General features: G+C 40.3%; 2 protein-coding genes across 2 annotated transcripts; one reads left to right on the top strand and one right to left on the bottom strand.

Moving 5' to 3' along the window:
• Window positions 1–6,832: 6,832 nt before the first annotated feature.
• Window positions 6,833–8,266, bottom strand: LOC117315209. Its single transcript, XM_033869353.1, has one exon. The coding sequence runs from the start codon at window positions 8,264–8,266 to the stop codon at window positions 6,833–6,835; it is 1,434 nt and encodes a 477-aa protein (XP_033725244.1).
• A 4,163-nt stretch (window positions 8,267–12,429) lies between these two features.
• Window positions 12,430–15,537, top strand: LOC117314931 (zinc finger BED domain-containing protein 4-like). The gene is made up of 3 exons (XM_033869029.1): window positions 12,430–12,978; window positions 13,134–13,422; window positions 13,829–15,537. The coding sequence occupies exon 3, from the start codon at window positions 14,047–14,049 to the stop codon at window positions 15,424–15,426; it is 1,380 nt and encodes a 459-aa protein (XP_033724920.1). The 5' UTR covers window positions 12,430–12,978; window positions 13,134–13,422; window positions 13,829–14,046; the 3' UTR covers window positions 15,427–15,537.
• The last annotated feature ends 212 nt before the right edge of the window (window positions 15,538–15,749 follow it).

Below are 15,749 nucleotides of genomic sequence, written 5' to 3'. Positions count from 1 at the left end.
ACTTTGAAGTTTTCCATTTAAACACCTAATATAGTAATAAAAATGTTCAACTTTAAAATGTTCAACTTTGATCTTCACTTCGTTTCATGCAAATCTACATAAATTCAGCAATAAATAGGTATTTAATCATACATAGATTAGAAATAGAACAGGTAAATGTATGCAAATAATTCACACTGATAAATTCTTTCATCAAAATCAAAATGTAATGCTTCATCAGAATTATAAATTCCAATGGATGATTCTCAAAGAATTTAAAATGTATTTATTCACTATACTGGTCGGTGACCAATTTTCGCCAAGTACCAATTCTCGTCAATGCACTCGTAAAATACGTGTACACACAAATTCACTTACTGATAGAAGACACTAGTAAGAAAACGTCCTCAAAAAACTGTCCCCGTATACGTATTCCAGCTACATCGTATTTTACGTGTGCATTGGCGAGAATTGTTTGCCAGCCAGTATGCACACGAAAAGCTCCCACATTAAAATAAAAGTCTAGCAATAGACGACTTTTTTCACAAACGTATATATTTGATGCAGTTTAATATATTTTCAATTTCCCGCTATTCACATTTGTAACACTATTTCATTGGTCATTCTATTTATCGGCGTTTATTTTTGGAACGCATGTTCATTGGTCAGTTCTGTACCACGTGACAACTGACCCCTGTTTCAGTATGCGAGCCCCACAGGGGACAGATCAAAATGTTCAAGCCTCACGCCATCTTTGATTTCTTCCTGAAGAATTTACCCACCAACAACAAAAGCGATTTCATGTCATAACGGAAACCCATTGGGGAGTTTGGTGAGTCAACACAGTATCATAACTGTTCAGTGTTTGTTTACATTCGTTCTGAACACCTGTTTCGGTGAACCATGTCTGACAGTGCCGCGGCGCCCAGGAGGAAAGTTTTGTTGTTGGGCCATAGTTTTATAGCTCGACTGGCGCGGTACACTAGGGAGAATTTAGGACTCCGCCACGATGTTGTTCAATTTCATGGTTTACCAGGGGCTCGCATGAGTCGGATAGCGAGAGAGTTTTCTCGTAGATTTCGGGACTCGGGTTTTACTGTGGTTTGTTTACAATGCGGTGGCAATGACTTGAGTAGCCCCACGTCGGACCCAACGGTAGTCGCACAGGAGATATGTTCATTTGTTGACTGGTTATTACAATCGTGTGGTGTAAAAACTGTGGCAGTATGCCAATTATTGTCCGTGCATCCACGAGAGCCCACAAGGGGGGTGTTTCTGTTCCAGTGTACAACGAACGAGTGTCGCATGTTAATACTCTCCTCGCACAACGATTGTGTTGTCCACAGACTATATTTTGGGACCATCGGCGATCGATTTGGGATGTTTTCCCTCTGTTAGATGTGGATGGTGTTCACCTTCGAGACCAGAAACCTTACTTTAGATCGACCAAGAGCTGTGTTCTTGTTGCCCTCGGTTCGTAGAACTTTTTAAAATTTTGCATTTTAGAATGGCGTCGGTTCCGTGTTTATATTTTGCGACGCGGTTTATTCGAGCTGTCTCCCTTCTACTATAAGATCTGTTATCCACAATATTGTTTTACAATTAAATTAGCTCACATATGTTTATCGCGATCGGTTCCGAATTTAAATACATGTCTATGAACGATTCCAGCTATTTCATCACTAATTAATTATTTAGACATTAATTACAGTAACGCCATAAGGCTTGATAATGCTTACATATCTATATATTATCCAATTTAGACCTAATATATGGCATTGTTATATGTTACTGTAATGTATATACCATTTCATCACCAGTAATGATATTTAATTGTTGTTCTTGTCTTTTCATGGCTGATGTTGAATGGTAATTAAAGTTTATGTCTGTACAGTACATTAATAAGCCTAGTGTTTGGCAATATCATTTTAGTTATTTCAGATGTTAAAGTTATGTGAAAAATTTTGAAGAGCATTTGTCTTGTGCACCGCTTCTCAGGGCCTTGCTTCGGCATATACGTCATATTCTGCTTCGGGAGAGGTGTAAACCAAGAGTTACTTGTGCTCTAGTTGAGCTGCTCGCTCCTGCCTCTGGCTGTTAAATTTTCATCAAAGAATTCTGACCAATGCCTTGCCTCTAGCCGGCATATAATACATTACATTATATACACATGTATCCATAAAAAAAAGAGAAAAGAAAGCTAATATTTTAAGTTGATACTTGCCTGGTCAGGCCGTAGGGATTCAGTCTACTTAAATTTGTGCAATTATCAACATCTTATATATCCGGTTTTAAGTATAATAATTACTCTTGCCCTGCAGGCCGGCATTGAAATTTCTATAGGCTATAAGATTGATTTGATAAAAAATTCTGCCTGTCATTTCTTTGTTTACTTAGACAATGTCACCCAAGAAGAGGAAGGCGGCCACTATTAATGTTCATGCACCCGAGCCGTCAAGTGATAAGAACCGACGGGTGTCTCAGTCTCCCACACCCAGCGAGGATGTGCCCACGTCAAGCCGAGCTTCGACAACAGTGACAACACCCAGAATAGGGATCACAGATGACCATCTGAAAGCCCTCATGAAGGAGGCCTTCAAGGCAGGCCTTGCAGAGGCCAAAAAGAGGTCCACTACTGCAACCAGTACGCCTGCAGAAGCTCGGTAGCTAGGTCCGGATGAGTTGTCTCCCCTCACTACTGGGACCCCATCAGCACCAGTGAGTGTGGAGGAATCCATAGGTGGGTCCGGCATACATATTTTTCCTGCTACATCGGTAGCAGGAGCTTGTCCTATGCCTTCGAATCCTGAAATCTCGGGTACACAACTGACTACCTCTCTCTCTCATAGATCTTGTTGACCCCAAAGTAAGGCAACAGATCATAACTGGCAAATTTGTTGACATTGCCGCCATAACAGAAGCACCAAGACGTCATGCAAATGGTAGTAACCAATGACGGGAATGGGGGTACTAGTATCCAGTGGGTACAAAAATCCAACTCTCAAAAAACTTTGTCAATTGAGAATGGACAACATACTTTTCAATTTTCATAGCAGTATATTGTAGTAATGATACTTCCGCTTACCCTCAACTCCTCAAGTACCAGTCAATGGTCCGGCATCTAGCGTCAAAGCCAGCCGACTGGCTTTATTATGACACAAATTTCCGTCGACTCCGTGCGAATTCGCCTACATCCCTCCGTTGAGATGCATTTCTTCTCGAGTTATGGAATGAAGACTTATCGCGCCGTCCTATGTCAGGGGCCGCAGCTGCCTCTACTAAATCCGGGGTCTGTCATAAATTTGCCCGCGGTGAACACTGTGCTGGTTGTCGCTATTCTCACAAATGTGGCAGTGTGGGGCCAAACATTCTATTGCTCAATGCCCAATCATTAGTCACTCGCGTCAGCAGCTGGCTCCACGTTTTCGACCCAATTTTCGTCCGCGACAGTTGAACCAATTCCACTAGCCAAGATTTATCCCTCGTGGTAGTGGATTCGGCCCACAAAAACAATGCAATCATTGGCACAAGTTCTTGAGGAGTATGACAGGGAAAAAGCGTTGTTCTTAATTGATGGCTTTACCAATGGTTTTCGAATTCACTTTGAAGGCAGTGCCATGGGAAGGACTTGTAGTAATCTGAAGTCTGCCATTGAGATGCCGGAGGTGGTAGATAAAAAATTACAAAAAGAATTGGAAGCGGGTAGAATTGCAAGCCCGTTTGACAATCCTTCATTTTCCAACCTACACATAAGCCCACTAGGGGTGGTTCCGACAAAAAGGTAGAAGGTCAGTTTCGTTTAATTCATCACCTCAGTTATCCCAGTGGCGGTTCTGTCAATGATGGTATTCCAGATAAATTTTCATCAGTGCAATATCACAATATTCAAGATGCTATTTCATTTATTAAACACTTGTCCACTTCTTTTTTAGAGTCTGCGTTTCGGATTATTCAAATTCATCCAAGTCAAAGATACTTGCTTGGATTTAAATGGCAAGATCAGTTCTATTACGATAAGTGCCTTCCCATGGGACTTGCTGAAAGTTGTAGAATTTTTGAGGAGTTTGGCTCGGCCATTGAATGGGCGGCATACCATTTTTGCAAAGCATCAGCCATTGTTCATGTGTTAGACGAGTTTTTGCTCATTGAACCGTCATACTTCCGGTGTAGCGATAGTCTACAAACTTTTAAGGACTTGTGTTCATATGTGGGGGAACCTTTGGCTCAGGATAAAACATTTGGCCCTAAATAGGTCATGCCATTCTTGGGTATTACATTAGATAGTGTTACAAGAAGCTCGATTACCTCCAGACAAGTTAGCTGATTGTAGGGCTTTGTGTGTTAACTTTCAGAACAAAAAGAAAATTACACTGAAAGAACCTCAGTCCCTCATTGGGAAACTTCAATTTGCCACAAGTGTTGTGCAACCTGGTCACCCATTCCTACGTTGTTTGATTGTATAGGTATATAGGTATTAAAAAAACAGGTCACAAAATTCGTCTCAATAATGGTAGCCGAGCTGATCTTCAAATGTGGGGTGAAGTTTTAGACCATTTTAATGGCAAAAGTTTGTTCCTTCCTGACGTGTGGTTGACATCAGAAACCCTGAGTTTATATACAGATGCTTCCTCGACAATAGGTTATGGAGCGGTGTTCGGTAACTCATGGTTCAGTGGTACATGGGGGTTAAGGGAAGACAAACCACACATCAATATCTTAGAACTATACCCCATTGTGGTAGCTTTAGTAGTGTGGGTACCACAATTCGCACAGAAAGCTATTTGGTTATTACTGATAATTTAGCACTTGTGTCTATCCTGATTGTTTGTTTGTTTGTTTTATGTTTTACGGCCCATCGACAACTAGGGTCATTTAGGGCCAAACAATATACTATCGGTTTTTATTTTTTAAGTTAAACTAAAGTTTAAGCTAAAATTTGTCATTTTTAAAAGCATTCGTATCGTTTATTTAGATCATTATGATAAAAAAGTTGTTTAAAAATGGTAATATATATATATGTATGAATAGATTATGTGAGCTTTGTGACACAAATAGAACGTCAAAGAGAGTAACGTAAAAGACATCAAAGTCTATAAAATATATCGATTTCTTTCAAGTAGCTAAATATTGATATCGAATCCACGGAACTGAAAAGGGCCTTCATATCCGAGACTTGAAAGTATTTATCACGAATGTGCTTGAAATCGGAACATTCGATTAAAAAATGCTCTACTGTGAATTGAGCATCACATGCATAACACACCGGTGGATCCTCTCGTTTCAAGAGGAACGAATGAGTAAGATATGTGCCCGGTACGGAGCCGAGAGAGGACTATTTCCTCTCTACGATCCATCCGACTTGGTGTTGATGTTTTAAGTTTTGGTTGTACTTTAAAAAGTTTGTTGCTTGTCTCGAGAGACCAGCGTTGCTGCCATTTACTCTGAATGACAGAACTAATTACAGGTTTAAAATCTGTATATGGTATTTTGATATTTGTTTGTTGCAGATTTAGAGCATGTTTTGCTTGGTGGTCAACAAGTTCGTTGCCTTTAATTCCGACATGGCTCGGAATCCAAAGTAATGTTATTTTGCATTTTTTTTAAGATACGAGATATTCGTAAAACAAGGTTTTGTATGAGTATATTCTTTGGATCTCGTGATTGTAAATTCTGAAGAACAGATAGAGAGTCGGAACAAATTATTGCCTTTCTAATGCGTTGTTCTTCGATATGGTCGAGGGCCAAATCGATGGCACATGCTTCCGCAGAGAAGATAGAGGCACCATCTGGTAAGCGGATTGAAGAGCAATGGTGATCGGAGTAGCATGCTGCGGAGACATTTACTCCATCTTTTGAGCCATCAGTGTATATCTGAACGTGATCGGGAAAATCTTTAATGCATTCCCGAAAGGAGGATTTGTGTTCTTCGGGTAATGCACTCGATTTTGCCCTCACGTGTAGAGTAAGGTTAATATCAGGTGTTTCGACAAGCCATGGCGGTACATCCGATACGGTTATTCGCCTATGTTGTCTAAGCTTATGTTAAGTTCATGAAGAAAATTCGAAATTCTAATGCCAAATGTTGGTAAGAGTTTTTGGTTTTGAGTGAATATGTTTCGGTATTGCGGATTGACAACAAGATCAAAAGCCGGGTTTTTCGGATTGGATTTCAATTGGGCGGCATATTGAATGCCCAGACTTCTCGCGACCCTAAAATTATGATTTTGATTCGGATTCTGGTGTTAAACTGTCTCAAACACAATATTTTGATAGGTGCAGCCCATATTCCGTGTTCTAAGAACATATTGGCTGATGCTTTGTCTCGTTCACAGGTAGAGTGGTTCAAGACACCGTTGCCTTCTGCAGACAGATCCCCAACGAGCATTTTAGAGTAGCTGGCAGAATAGAAATAGTAGGTGGCACCATGTGTGCCAAAGGCACGCAGCCAACAGCGACGCCGAAGGCGGGGGGAGAGTATGAGAGGGGGCATGTCCCCCTCTCCTAAGGGGGGTCTCCCCCTTGAAAATTTTAAATCAAAGAGGCCAGATATGGCTTTTCCCCACTATATAACAGTAGTTTTTGGAAATAATTTCAGCAATAAAAAAATGCACTTTTTACCTTTTTGCATGTACATTTTGTATATATATATGTATTGTAAAACTTCTGAGTGTACCAACTGGTGTTTTTGTTTGATTTAGAAGTTTTTGAGAAGAATTAATGATGTCTGTACAGTCCTGTCTTGTGTCAATTTTAATAGAGTTGTGTTAATGTCTCGAAAATAAAACAAAATGTTGCAAACATGATGTAGGAACAAATCTTAATTTTCTGTTTTTAATGTACAAAGAAAGGATTGTCACTCAAATTCAGATTCAGATTCACCACTAAAGTAATCAGAGCCATCGCTTTCACTGTCGTCTTGAAGACCGAATTTTGCAGCTGCTGCATTAACCAGTTCATGCACAGTAGGCGGAGATTCCTGGAGAGCACATTCAGCATCTGTAATGTCCTCAGGTACCAAGCTGTGCATGTCTGCTTGTACAGGAATGAAGGTCTTTTCAAGTTGGGCGGTGTGGGGTGGTTTAGGGATCTTCTTTCTTTGTTTTGCAGAAAGCCAAGTGTGGACACTAGAGGCAATTAGTGCTTTGCACTCTGGTGACCCTACTTTGGGACCATTGAGGGCGATTTGCATCAATGAATTCAACATGTCTCCCTTCATGGTACTTCGAAGACGTGTTTTTATCAATTTTAGTCTGGATGCTCCCCTCTCTGGCCATGCATTGGAGACTGGAATAACCATCAACGCTTCTATCACCTTGCACATGAGCGGAAAGTGTGCAACGAAAGCATACCTTTGACTGCACAGCCTCTGCAATGCCCATTCAGTTGGTGAAATGTTCCAAGCCTTTACATTTTCTGGTAGAAGCCAATCCTGCATCGCATACTTGAGAGCACTGAATTCAGCATGCAACTGTGCTTGGTTTTCCATACTCTCTGGAAAAAAGTGTGATGCTAAAAGGCTGATATGTGTGTTACCATAGCTTTGGAACTCCGGATGATTTTTGGGTGGTATAGCAGTACAATCAAACACTTGCATGGCATTGAGAATTGGGGATGCGTTTTTGAACCTGTTGTTGATGTTTTCGATTAAAGATTTTATGTAATCTTGTAATAATTTTTGCAAGTACTGTACATCATTCTCTGAACACCTGATTTCAGTGGTTGATAAGATACCATCCTTGGTGTCCTCCAGCAGCTTTTTCACGGGTGCGTTGATAGCATTCTCTTTTGCAAGTTCCAGAAGCTGATCCTTTGTGTGACTGATACAAGGTTCAACGGTGCTGAAGTTGATTGTGCCCTGCTGGAAAGCTTTGCTCAGCTTACTGAGAATAGGCAAGACAGCATGAAGGATATACAGTGTGCCAATCTTCTTTGCCTTAGAAAATTTCTTCAATAGACCGTAACAGGCAGGATCACCCTTCAGTTGACGCAGAGTCTGCAAGATTGCAGGCAAGTCGAAGCATACTGCATCAATTGCCTTGTCAAAGGACAACCATCTGGTAGCACATGCCTTCTTCAACCTCCTGGAGATCTTATTACTTATTCTGGCTTCCAGGTACACTGCCTTCATCTCTTGCTGGATCTTTAGGTAAACAGACAACTTCTTTGGGGAATTATCAAAAACCTTCCACAACTGCGTCACCTCAACTTCAGCATCTTTGATTTTATTTAGGTCCTTGTTGGTGTCTGTACATGCCAATTTAAGGCAGATGCAGTGGACATATATCATCATTGGTACATCCTTCTTTATAATTGCCGCCAATCCATTGTTTTCCCAGTCATTACACTGGCTCCGTCAGTGGCCAAACCTCTCATGTTATCCAGTGGTATACCTGCCGACTGAAGGTTTCCCTTAATGACATCATACATAGCTTCTGCATTTGCGGAATCGGCCTTTTCTAAACCATTGGAAGAAAACAAAAATTTGCATTCTACATTGTTAGTGTTTCTGTCAATGTACTGAATTAACCCAACCATTTGCTCCTCGTTACTGATGTCAGCAACATCAACCAGAAGTCCATATGGTTGATTTGTAATTTGTGTGGTGATCTCATCACGGATTCCATTTCCAAGGATTTGGTTTGGTTTGGTTTATTTAGTTTAACGTCCTATTAACAGCTAAGGTCATTTAAGGACGGCCTCCCGTGCATGCCTGTGGTGCGTGCGTATGTGTTTTGGGAGGCTGCGGTATGTTCGTGTTAAGTCTCCTTGTGATAGACCGGAACTTTTGCCGATTTATAGTGCTACCTCACTGAAGCATACTGCCGAAGACACCCAGCAGTACACCCCACCCGGTCACATTATACTGACAACGGGCGAACCAGTCGTCCCACTCCAAATATTCTGAGCGCTAAGCATGAGTAGAACCTACCATTTTTAAAGACTCTGGTATGTCACGGCTAGGGGACAGAACCCACAGCCTTCCTCACGGAGGCGAACGCTCAACTAAACGCCAAAAGTGAGGCATTGTCAAGGGAGACATTAGGAAGAAGTAAGTTGTTAAGAAAGAAGAGAAAAGATGAGAAAAGATAAGATCCCAAATTTAGTCGCCTCTTACGATCATGCAAATGGGGCAGCAGGTACTATTCTTACGCCCTACCTGCAGGGATCATATTAATCATCTCCCTTATGGAAGTTGCTGAGCGGTAAGTAAAGTACTTCATTTCTGTCACACCAAGCAACTGTATCAGTGACAGAAGACTAGGGAGTTTTCTGTTTGCTATAGCCTCCTTCGCTGGCCAGTTTATTGAGTAAAACGCCTTTTCCAAGACATCATTTTTAACAAGTTCTTTTTCATCAATTTGTTGTTGAAAAATTGATACTCTGTTAAGCATTTCATTCTTAACAGTAACTTTGTACTTGGATGAGGCAGCATGATCATTCAAAGTGCTGAGCTTGAACCGAGTAGATGGCTTGGCAGAAAATGTCTCACTTTTGTTCTAGTTTGCCTTGCTGTGGTGTTTCCTACACAAAAGACAGTAAATGCCTTCACCCTCAACATACAATGCCAACCACATCCCGGTTTCTTCAGAAAAAGATATATTTTTCCTGAACAACCAGTAATGTTGAAACCTGTCTTTTTTCTTCTGACCCGACTTCTCCATATCAATCCTACCCAATTCCTTAACAGAGAGTGAACCGCAGCCATTTTTTCTACAGGAATGGTAATTATGGATATGTTTATCTGGAAACATCTTGTGAATAAGATTCAATGTTTCTGTTTCTGTCATGAATGTAGAAGTAGATGATTCTTCGACAAGGACAGGTGATGGGTTTACTGAATTGCATCCTGCATGTGTATCCAGTGATGATGGCTAGACAGGTGCAGGCTGTACACTTGGAGGTGTCTGATCTTTTTCAGGATGTTCATCTGCATTAAACAAAAAAAATGATTTTTATGATTGGTGTTTCATGTTGTGTTTTAAAGTAGATATGTGCACGATTTGATTCGGTATCATTATGGGTCCCTGTAGCTTATTGATGAAATTAACCTTAGTGTGTAGGAATTTACCCTTGGCCTAACCATGTTAATCAATAATTACAGTAAGTACAGTATATTCAGACAGTGAAATAATATTCTGATTTTAAGCGGACAATAAAGCTCAATAGCTCGTGATTCATATTCAAGCAGCATTTCATGGCCAGAACATTTACTTGCTAAGCACTTCAATTTTTTTTAATATTTTTTACATCTTACTTTATTAATAATGTGTAATTTGCTTAGTTCTCACAAGTTCATTTATCAAGCATAAGCATTTATCATCTACATTTAACATTTCAAGGGTGGGAGGTAAATCTGGAATAAGGAGAACTTGGGACAAACTTCACTTATCCTACATGAAGTTCCACATTTTTTTCTAAATCACTCATAATTGTAAATAACAAAACAAAACAAAAATTACCTTGAATTTTCCTTGAAGGTCACAGTTCCAAAACACGTACACTGAAAATGAACAACTTAAAAAACGCGAATTAAAGAAAATGATATATAAAACACGAAATACATTATTAAAGGCTGTGCTTTTACATCTTTATTGTGCGCGTAATAATTCTAATTCATTACGCCGATTCTGTGTCAGTAACGTAGTGTGACCCAACTACATGTCAATCACGTCAGACGTTGGTAATCATCTCTCTTCAGAGGATCGCACTCCATAGTTAATCATACGGTTATATTGTACCGTTGTACGACGATGAACAGTTCAAATGCATCTAAATAACATACCCTTTTGTTTTTTCCTTGAGACTTCAAAAAAGTCGTGTATTCGTTTCATGATGAAGCATGTGCTTGTAACTCATGGTCAGTCAGACCTTTTTATCGTAGCGCGAAAAAAGCATCACACACAATACCTAGATTAACATTGATCGGTGTCGTGAAGAAGATTGTTGTTTTCTTCCGACGGTGTTTTGACAGCATGCGGACAAGTGAACGATTAGAAAGCTAATCATTGAATATTATATAAATAAGGTTGTGTTTTATTTGTTTCCCAAACTCCCCAAAGTCAGAATACGTTTCACAACATTTTAATATGTAAGTAGACATCTGAAAGTAGCCGGCGCCGGGAGCAAAGTAGCCGGTGAAATGCGCCGGTCGCCGGCTTATTTTGAACACCGTGACCCAGACATCTGTGTCCAGCTGCCTTGTTCCAACATTAACCAGCTTGGTTCATGCATCATTAACACCAGCGTCACGGAAATTGTATACTAAATCCCTTTGTGTACAGTATTTAGGAATACCTCTACAACTCCGTTCCATATACTGTCACAGCTCTTTACGTTGCACGTGCGTTAAAAGCATTTCAAAGCTCATAGTACAATCTTATCACAGCTCTCAGCATTAGCCTTCATCCACAAAGTTAACAATTTACATGACCCGACAAAGGTGTTCTTGGTCCGCAATGCGGTCCAAGGAGTAGCACGGCTAGCTCCCTCATTTGATACCCGGCTGCCCATAACACAACCAATTCTGCATCGCCTCTGCACATGTCTACCTCACATGGTAGCGTGCTCCTATGACAATGTGCTATATCGAGCAATATTTACTACAGCATTCTATGCCCTGGCACGCGTCGGGGAACTGTTAGCGTTCAACATAACACAAACAGAGAAATTACTGCAGTCGGGTGATGTATCATTTGAAATGAATAATGGTCAGTTACTCAAAGCTCATTTAGTTTTTCGCCATTTTAAGCATAACACTAGTCAAAAGCCACACTCTGTACCTATTGTAGCTCTTCAGAACAACCCCTTTTGTCCGGTACAGACCCTTCATACCTATGTTCATTTGGTTTGGTTTGGTTTATTTTGTTTAACGTCCTATTAACATCTAAGGTCATTTAAGGACGGCCTCCCGTATGCGTGTGGTGAGTGCGTATGTGTGTTTTGGGAGGCTGCGGTATGTTCGTGTTAAGTATTCTTGTGATAGGCCGGAACTTTTGCCGATTTAAAGTGCTATCTCACTGAAGCATACTGCCGAAGACACCCAGCAGCACACCCCCACCCGGTCACATTATACTGACAACGGGCCAACCAGTCGTCCCACTGCAAATATGCTGAGCGCTAAGCGGGAGTAGCAACTGCCCTGCAGGTAGGGCGTAAGAATTGTACCTGCTGCCCCCATTGCATGATCGTAAGAGGCGACTAAACTTGGGATCTTATCTTTTCTCTACTTTCTTAACAACTTTCTTCTTCCTAATGTCTCCCTTGATAATGCCTCACTATTGGCCTTTAGTTGAGCGTTTGCCGCTGTGAGGAAGGTTTTGGGTTCTGTCCCCCTAGCCGAGACATACCAGAGTCTTTAAAATACCTATATTCAACAACGTGTTGCACATGGAGGCTGCCTTATTTTTGGACAGAGATGCTAAGCCCCTTGCACGAAGGAGATTTGAGTCCTTTGTTCGTGACTGCCTTTTAGCTTGTGGTCTTGATGCTTCTAAATACATAGGTCACTCTTTTCGCATCGGAGGGGCCAGTCATGAAAGTTCCTCCTGCAATTTTTCCGACTCTCAACTATGTACGTTAGGTCGCTGGAAAACGGATGCATTTAAAAAATATATCCGCACCCCAGTAGTGTTGGGACGATGATCGGTAAAGATCGATTAGCGATCGTTTATAGCATCTCGATGCCGATCATCGATGGCAAACATCAACAATCGATCATCGGCAAATATAAAAAGGTACCGAAACGAACGAACCTCAGTATATGTAATCGAACGCGCCCGTCAGGGGGCGTAACTCGAAAACATAAACAATGTAAAAAGATGGCGGCCGCTGAAGAAAATCTAAGGGAAATATACCCAAACCCAGGCTCCAAAACGAAATAAGATGTTTGGAAATTCTTCGGATTTTATAAAATTAATGATAATGAACCACCATCAAAAAAGAATTTGGATACAACGCAAGCTGTTTGCCATCTATGCCGCAAGATTTACAGAAATACAGGTAAGTTCTACCAAGCTAACAAACTCGTACGGCAGACGTAACATGTGTTTCATTTGTAAACTCAAAATTGTATCAGCCGTTTAGAACGCTTGGCAGTTGTATATTTATTATCTTTGAACAAGTATCAACTTAATGTTTTCTTCCGTCGTTTTCAGGAAATACTACGAATTTCAGAGCCCATATTGACGGGGAACACAAATTACCGTCGGGAAATTCCACACAATCGCGATCAGACAAAGTTGAAACAAAATTAGTTCAACCAACAATATCGGCTGCATTTGTCAAAAGATGTGATGTTGTATCAGGATCAAATACTGTATTGAGTCAAGAACGGAGAGGACGGGTCGATGATGCAATATATCAACTAGTCGTCGGGAAAGTCCTGCCTCCAAGTCTAGTTGAGAGCGACCATTTTATCAATTTTGTGAAAGAATTGGATCCAAGGTATAGTGATACATGAGTACATGGTAAAGTTGTACCTTAAGTTTGTCTTTTTGTTAGTTTTAAATGAACTTTGTCATACCAACTGGCCACATGTGACCATTGTAGCAACCCTGCCTCTGATTTAAATTAATGTACCACCGTAGCAGCAAAACAAACTATAATGTGAATGTGTAATTTAATTGAAAACAGTTCTGTTAATAAAGTTGATAGATAGATTTCATGTTCAGAAAACTTTCTTGACTTTAAATTTGATGGAATGTACTCAATGTAGTCATGAAACCTTGATGACATGTATACCCATAACTAATACCTAGTGCTAAATAATCTAATGGTAACTAAATTTCTTTAATTATATAATGTTTCAAGCAGCTCAAAATACAAGAAAAAACCGGTTTCATTATTTCAGATACAAGTTGCCAAATAGAAAAAAACTTATGTCCATGCTTCTAACCAAGAAAATGGAAATCCAGGAAAAGATAAAAGAGGATATTCGGTCATGTGACGGGGTGGGAATTACACATGATGGGTGGACCAGTACAAGCACTGAGAGTTACCAAACCACTACCATCCACTACATCGATAAAACCTGGAACATGGAGACAGCAGTTTTGAGCACAAAACAAAATGGAAGGTTCTCACACTTCAGAAAAAATTGCAGCTTCACTTGATGAAACGAAAAGAGAATGGTGTTTGCCGAAAATAGTGGCCACCACCGACAATGCGGCTAATAAGAAAAAGGCATTCGAAATCCTGAAATGGCCCCGTTTCTGCTGCTATGGTCATCGCATAAATTTGATAGTGAAGAAGTCTCTGGAACCAACAGATATCGCTAGGTTATGTGGGAAAGGCAGGCGTTTAGTAACGCTTCTTCACACATCATCAAGTGTTAATGATAAGTTAAGAGAGAAACAAGAACTTCTCCTCAACCCAGAGCTTGTTGGTCATAAGCTGATCGGGGATGTTCCAACAAGATGGAACTCAACGTTGGCCATGCTACAGAGACTTATTGAACAAACCCCTGCTCTAATGGCCCTCACTTCTGATGAACAAATCAATAAGAGTGCACTAGCAACAATTAGAAATTGTGTCTACACATTTGATGAGACCGCATTAGCTGAAAAGGTAGTATCTATTCTAGAGCCTTTCAAAAAGGCTACAGAGGTAGTTTGCGCAGAGAAAACCCCAACAATAAACAAAGTGCTGCCTGTAGTTGTGAAGTTATACAGAACTCTTAATGAAAATGAAGGAGACCTACCAGCCATCCGTACGATGAAAGCTACAATAAGGAAACAAATGGAGTTTAGAACTGAAGCTGAAGAAATTGCGCTAGTTGGTTGTATTCTTAGTCCATTTACAAAGGGTTTTGAGTTTCTTCCGGACAAAAAGGAAGTCGCAGAAGGATTACTTCGAAAACGTTCCTCTGATGTCGAGGTATCAGTCACTGTGAAACAGGAACCAATTGAACAAGAACTTGAACCAGTCACGAAAGTGGTACCTGATTTACCAACACTGGGGAACTATGATGATGATCATGAAATGACTGATGAATCTAATTCTACGACTACTTACCAGTCTCAGAAATCTGTACCTGAGGATAAAACAACTGAACAAACTCAAGAAACAGAATCTAAAGAAAGTCCCAAGAAAAAGTTAAAATCCAAAGATACAGAGGATTGGCTTGACGACGTTATCTGTACAGGCGAAGTAAAAAAGAAACTGCAGATGCCGTTCAAGCCGAGATTTCAAGGTACCTTGGTACTACAGTGGTCGATTCAGACCGACCGTCAGAAGACAGTCCTTGAATGGTGGAAAGCAAATGCTATGTTTTCCCCCAGATTATCAGTGTTAGCTAGGAGGTGTTTGTGTGTACAGGTATCTTCTGTACCATCTGAACGTGTGTTCAGCTTGGCAGGTCAGTTGGTCTCCAAAAAACGCAATCGTATCAATCCAAGTCAGGTTGATTTGTTCATATTTTTCAACAAAAATATGAAGAATTTTTGGTGAGTGTGATATTCGCCACTCGATAGTTAATTAATGGGAAATTAACTGATTTTACAGAAAATTATCTACTATCCACTAGTATCTAGCTACCCCAGTAGCCAAATTGCAAAGACATTAAAAACAATCATTTCCAGGGAGATATGAGTGCATGTGTTGTATTTGCATTTGTGAGTGTTTCACCCTTGTACATGTTCAATAAATGTTTACTATTATTTTCTAGTAAATAAAATGGTGTCAAAAATGTCAAAAACTGTCAATTGTCTAGTCAAGAATGTTTAGTTATTGCTCTGTTATACTAAATTGTTATTGTTTATCAGTTTAATAGC

The sequence above is a fragment of the Pecten maximus genome, chromosome 17 (genome assembly GCF_902652985.1).
Source record: "Pecten maximus chromosome 17, xPecMax1.1, whole genome shotgun sequence".
Lineage (NCBI taxonomy): Eukaryota > Metazoa > Mollusca > Bivalvia > Pectinida > Pectinidae > Pecten > Pecten maximus.
The sequence above is the reverse complement of the archived record's forward strand: the minus strand, read 5'-3'. Positions and strand labels throughout refer to the sequence as shown.